The 6,000-nt window shown below is 35.1% G+C and overlaps 1 protein-coding gene across 2 annotated transcripts in view; it reads left to right on the forward strand.

Moving 5' to 3' along the window:
* The window catches only part of LOC110115488 (transmembrane protein 56), a 34,437-nt gene that overhangs the window by 6,814 nt on the left and 21,623 nt on the right, over window positions 1-6,000 (forward strand). The window contains exon 2 of one of the 2 annotated variants that reach the window (XM_020848738.2): window positions 2,205-2,322. The exons of the other annotated variant lie outside the window; for it this stretch is intronic. Within the exon in view, the coding sequence (XP_020704397.1) occupies window positions 2,218-2,322 (105 nt within the window). The 5' untranslated portion in view covers window positions 2,205-2,217. The remainder of the gene's footprint in view (window positions 1-2,204; window positions 2,323-6,000) is intronic. 2 annotated transcript variants of the gene reach the window in all.

Genomic DNA, 6,000 nt, shown 5'->3' on the forward strand with positions numbered 1-6,000 from the left:
TATTTTATTCATGTCATCTATATTTCATGTTTTTCCTTTTGTACCCCTATGAGGGAATTAGTGCTTATTGTAGCCCAAGGGCATTATCGTCTTTATGCATTTTATTTCTAGATAGCCTATATAAAAGGCTTTGTCATTGTACTTGAGATTATTATTGGATGAATGAAAATTTCCGTACTTTGTTCTCTTTGTGAGTGCATGGAGTTCTCTTGGTGAGTGCTTCCAATGAGATCTCTTAGTGAGTTCTCTAATTTTCTTTTCTTTTGATTGCTCTTCTCATTTTCCTCCCCACAAGAAAGTTCTACAAAATTCCCCCCACCCCTTGCTCTTGCCGCCAAGCCCACCCTAACCCTTGCCGCCGGCCTCCCTGGGTTTCCCCACCGCCGGCCAAGCTCCCAACCGCCGGCCGGCCACCTTGCCGAGAGCCCTCCCCCACCCGACCTGCTTCCTCTCCCCACCAATTTCCAATGTGAAATTTGAGATTCAAATTTCGAATTGTTTCCTAAATTGGAAATCCAAATTAGGAAGGTTTTCATGATCAAATAAATCTCTAATGAAATTAATTTGGAGTTTTCAAAATCCTTGTCACGTCACCAAACCACATTGGAAACCCCTTTCTTCTCTCCCCAATTCCCTCTCTCCCTAGTTATGCCGCCGGCCCCCTATGGAGAATTCTCTTTAATGACCACATTAACCCCTTGATCCTATTTTGAAATTTAAATTAGGATCCATTAATTTTCCCTCCTATTGCATTGAAAACTGAAATAATTTCAGTTTAATCTCCCCTTCTCCCTTTTCTTCTACCGCTGGCCTCCCCTCTCTCTTTCCCCCATTAATTCCTCATTAAGGAATTAATTGCCCTCTCATTGGAATTCAAATTTCCCCTCCAAAACTCCCAAAACTTTAGTTCATTTATTATCTTACTTTTTATTAAATGTTATTTAGTTTTTAATGTTTCTTTTTATGGTGTCTCTTGGGTTTCCAAAAAGGGCTTTTGAAATCCCAAGATGGTTGTTTAGTCTTCCCATGTGTGGCTCCTTGAATTTCACCATGGTTTTATGTGCTTTTTCCCCTTGGAATCTGGCCGGCTGCTGGTTTCCCGTGCCCGTGCTCCCTTCCGTGGTCGTGCCTCCTTGGTTCCCGTGCGGCCTCCTTGGCTCCCGCGGCTACCTCTTCGGTTCCATGGCTTGGGATGTTTTTTCGTGCAATGCATTAATAGGTTTAATGCTTGTGATGTTTAGGTTCTTGTGTTAATTAATGTAATGTGTCTTTTCATATTCCCTTTCATACCTATAAATATGGGGGAATTGTAATGTTTGTGATATAGTTATGTGATATGTGATTTTTGAAAAAAATCTGTTAACCTGCGGGTTGCTTGGAAATCCTGCGGGCTCTTTCCACCCTTCTTTCTCATCCCCTCCGGAAATCCTGCGGGCTCTTTCCACCCTTCTTCTCGGGCTTCTAATCTCTTCGTCTCTCCGCAAGCGCCGCTCCACTGTATCTTTCTTCTCCAAGTGCAGCAACTTTAGGGTGTCGTCTTTTAATTTTAAGTTTGCAAGTCGTCGTCGTTGTAATTTCATCTTTTTAGTTTTATTTGAATGGTAAGAGTTTGTTCTTTCCTCTTCTAGTCTTTGCTTTGTCATGTGTCGTTTAGTTTTATTTTTGTTAAGCAAAAAATATAGGGTCCCCTATATTTTTTTGCTTACATCAGCGTGTTTTCTTTGATTGCTGTATTTAGGATTAGATCTGTGGTTTGTAGTTTATTCAGGCTTCATTTGGGATGGCTTTTTTATTGTTTCTTATAGCAACTTTCTAGTATAAAAATTTTAATTTTTGTACTAAAAAGCTATTTTAAGAAGCAATAAAAAAACTGTCCCAAACGAAACTCAATCTTATTTGGATGTAAGTAATCCCCTAAATATTGAACATCGTGATACACGCCTCTTAGAAAATTCTAAATGAAAAGGGACCCCATCACTAGTAAATATAAGTATAGAGGTCATAACAAAATACAGATTGCTGTCATTTTTTTATGAAATAGTTTGAAGGGTAATGCTTAGTTTTCCTACTATGGTTCTGTTATGGACAGTTACATATGTTTTTGGAGTTATTAACGTTACTTTGATCTCTATAGTCTAGCTTCACATTACTACTGTATGCTTTTTATGTGTCAAGTCACCTTTGATTATCCTGGTCTCATTCAGGTCAATAATTGCAATGAAATCATACAGCCAGACAGAAGTACTTGTTAAGGATTACCTACTAGCTGATGCAATTATTCCATATACTTCTGTGCTATGTGGAATTTTCATGTGTAAAGTGGTATGCACAAAACTACTCTTTTTTCAAGTACATTACTCCATTTACGATGCATGTTGAATATGGTCCTTCAAATATGCTTAGAACTATCTAGAATAAAAAAAAAGGTTAGATGGGAGTGGATTAAATGTAAATATTAACGATTGAAGTGAATAACAGGGGCATGCATGACTTTGGTCTTTTCTGTTGCTGTTGTCCTAATTTGATAGTTTTCTCTCACTAAAGTATGGTACAAATTAAATTCAGTAAATTTATACATGTGAGCGCATTCTTACAATCTAAAAAGTGTTTATTAATTGTTGAAAGTTTTAGTCTTTTGATCTAAAGTGTCACCGATCAAGTTACTAAATGCTAGTGTACGTACATCTTTTTTGTTTTTTTTTTCCCTTAGATCCACAAGTTGATGACTTGACCTTCCATTCTTGTTGAAGCTCACTGATTCTTAGAAATTTAATTGAAATCCCATGGCCTCATAGCTGTTTGATGCGGCATCTGGAAGGATTTATGATTTTTAAATGCAAATTTTGGTGAAGATACATAAGATCACGCACATAAAATCAAGATTGACTGATCACTGTCCATTAATTTAAACAAGTATTCATTCTTTCTGATGAAAATAATAATTTAATATTATTCAAATAGAAACTTTTGCAGGAAATTTGAGAAAATAACAATGAAAGAAATAACTTAAATATTAATCTAGGCCAATACCAGGAGAATGCTTCTTCCGGAATTCATAGTCACCACTTGCATCTCATTTCTTAAGAATTCACGTATAACAAACACAAATTTGAAAGCAAACTGAAGCAATTGACTGCATTTTACATGCCTAGAGGCCACATATTTATAACCAGAGAAGTTCCCAAAATTGACATCCTCGAAAAATCCTACAATCAGCTATAGTGCTAGAATTGCAAGCTTGATTTCAGCAATTCCCATAAATCAGCAAAGCAAAGATCCTGGGTGAATGGACTGCATTTACAGTACAATAACAAACTCAAAGGAACCATATTTTCATCCCAACAGATTGTCACATAAATATCAAATTCCAAAATGCAATGATAAGATTGATCTACTAAGCGAACATACAGCTAAACCAACGACGAACTGAACCAAACCAGTGAATTGAAACTATTAAGAGAACAACATCCTATTCTCATAGGTACATAGGTACATCATCTTATGTTTCAAATGAATTGAGATTGAAAACTGTAAAACAAAATAAAGAAAGTAAAACACTCAAATTACCAAATTGTGAATTTTCTTGTTGTAGCACATAGAATTTGGATTTGCAACAAGTGTAAACACTAAGTTCTCCATCAATATGTCTACATGAACAAAAAAATTAAGCCAAATGACTTAAAAATTAGTCTCGAGGAATTATGCATTTTGAAGTTGATTAGATAGATGAAAATTTGAATATCATATTTTTGTAAGGCAATCTTCGTTAATGATTATTTTTAAAAGTTGTCATAATTTCAAATTCTTCCTTAGGCTTTTTTTTATGAATTTATATTTTAATAAGGAAAAAAATCATTCAGAATGCAAAGATTGTAAAGTTATTTCAAGTGAAAGTTTATGTATCTAACATCGCTTATTAGTTTTGGAATTTAAGATAAATAGGCAAAAAATAAAAATTAAAGTAAATTGTTGTTCTAGGATTTGATTGGGGCATTTAAAGAATATTAACAAAAATATTTTTTAGAGGAAGATTCTAGATCTTAAGACTTTGTCTGTGCATGAGGAAGTTAATGCTATGTGCAAAAAAGTAATTAGTGATATTAATAATATTGCAAAAGATGTGCTTGGAGTATCAAAGAGAAACTACTAATAGTAAAAATAGTTAGTGGTGGAATCAAAATATACAAGAAAAGATAAAAAAAAAAAATTGCTATAAAAATTAATTTAGTTGTAAAAATTCTGATAATTGAAAAATATACAAAGAGGTCCGTAAGGAGTCTAAGAAAGCAATATGAAATGCAAAGATTTTAGCTTTTAATGATTTATATAATAGATTAGATACTGAGGAGGGAGAAAGATATATGTATAGGTTAGCTAAACAAAGAGATAGGGATAGTAAGGATTTAGTTCAAGTGAAGTGTATTAAGAATGAAGATAAAAAAGTATTTTTATTAGAAGAAGATATTCAACAAAGATGGCTGAGATATTTTGCTAAACTTTTTAATGAAGATTATGAGAATGCAATTGACTATAGTGATCTTAGAACCCTAAATAAAAATAAAGATTTTTGTTTTTATCGATGTATTAGTAAAACCGAAGTTAAAGAGGCTTTAAAAAAAATGAAGTGTGGAAAATCTGTTGGACTTGATGATATTCCAATAGAGGTGTGGAAATGCTTAGTAGATGAAAGAATTCTTGGCTTACTAAACTTTTTAATATTATTTTGAAGACTAAAAGGATGTCAGATGAGTAGAAAATGAGTGTATTAATTCTTATTTTTAAGAATAAAGGTGATGCACAAGATTGTGCATTTTATAGAGGAATTAAGTTAATGTGTCATAGTTTAAAACTATGGGAGAGAGTTATGGAGAATAGGCTACGACATGACACTGATGTTTCTCAAATTCAATTTGGATTCATGCTAGGTAGGTCTACTATGGAAGCTATACATTTATTGAGAGGTTTGATGGCGAAGTATTGATGCAGGACATATATGAAAATAAGATTTAAATAAGGAGTTTGCACGCTTAATGATTAAGAATAACTTAATTAGAACTTGAGGTTGATTCAAACAATGACTTAAAACACAAAGAGCGGTAAACACTAGTTTAGGCCAAGCTACTTGCGTAAAGTAAAAGCCACAAAACAATTAATTATTCGTAATGTTGCATACGTGATAGGTTTCAACGAGAAATCCCTATTTAACAATAAGAGTAGTACTATGAAAGATCGTTCACGCAATTCCTAATAAATACTAGGCTTTAGTAGGAAGAGTTAACACAACTTTCCATGATTCAATTAGAACTACAATTGAGAGTGATTAAAAGATAAAAGAGTAGGAGAAAAGATCACCCAAATAAACAAGACGAACCATCGCTCCGGTGTGGTGTTTATGTGTTTGAGAAGTAGTAGACAGCACTTCCCAACTCCTAGCCGCCTTGGGACTTTAATTTGATGATCTCAGGATGGTTGACAGCAAGCTAATCTCGGCTGGCATGTTTGGGCAGCAACCTAAACCTTCTGGGCAGCACACGGTGATTTCTGAGTAGCAAGACAGCTTCCTTACGCTGTCCAAAAACTCTAGACAGCAATGCTACAGCAGTTTTGGCTCTTGGGAAAAACTGGACATCAACTTCTAATGCTTGGGACGTTCTGGACAGCAGCTACCATGGATTCCAACCTTAGGATTGTGGGTGGGATCAATCCAGAAATCTGGCCAGCATGCAGGAGGCGGAATTTCCAGGGATTTCTCCCTAATGAGCGCCTGAGATATTGGAGGATGGAGTGGAGAATCTCGTGGACAACTGTGGGGAGCCTCAGGAGTTGATTTCCAATGCTTAGGTGGCAAATTGAATCAAAATCAAATTAAGGGGAGAGGAGAACTAGGGGGCAGCGGGTAAGAGAGAAGTTGGGAAACCGGGATTTAATTCCAGAAATAAAAGAAATAGGATTTGGAAAGGAGTTAACGGTAGCCTTGAGATTTCGGCCAAGAAAAAAAAA

Source organism: Dendrobium catenatum, unplaced genomic scaffold, assembly GCF_001605985.2.
Source record: "Dendrobium catenatum unplaced genomic scaffold, ASM160598v2 fragScaff_scaffold_1483, whole genome shotgun sequence".
NCBI classification, from domain to species: Eukaryota; Viridiplantae; Streptophyta; class Magnoliopsida; order Asparagales; family Orchidaceae; genus Dendrobium; species Dendrobium catenatum.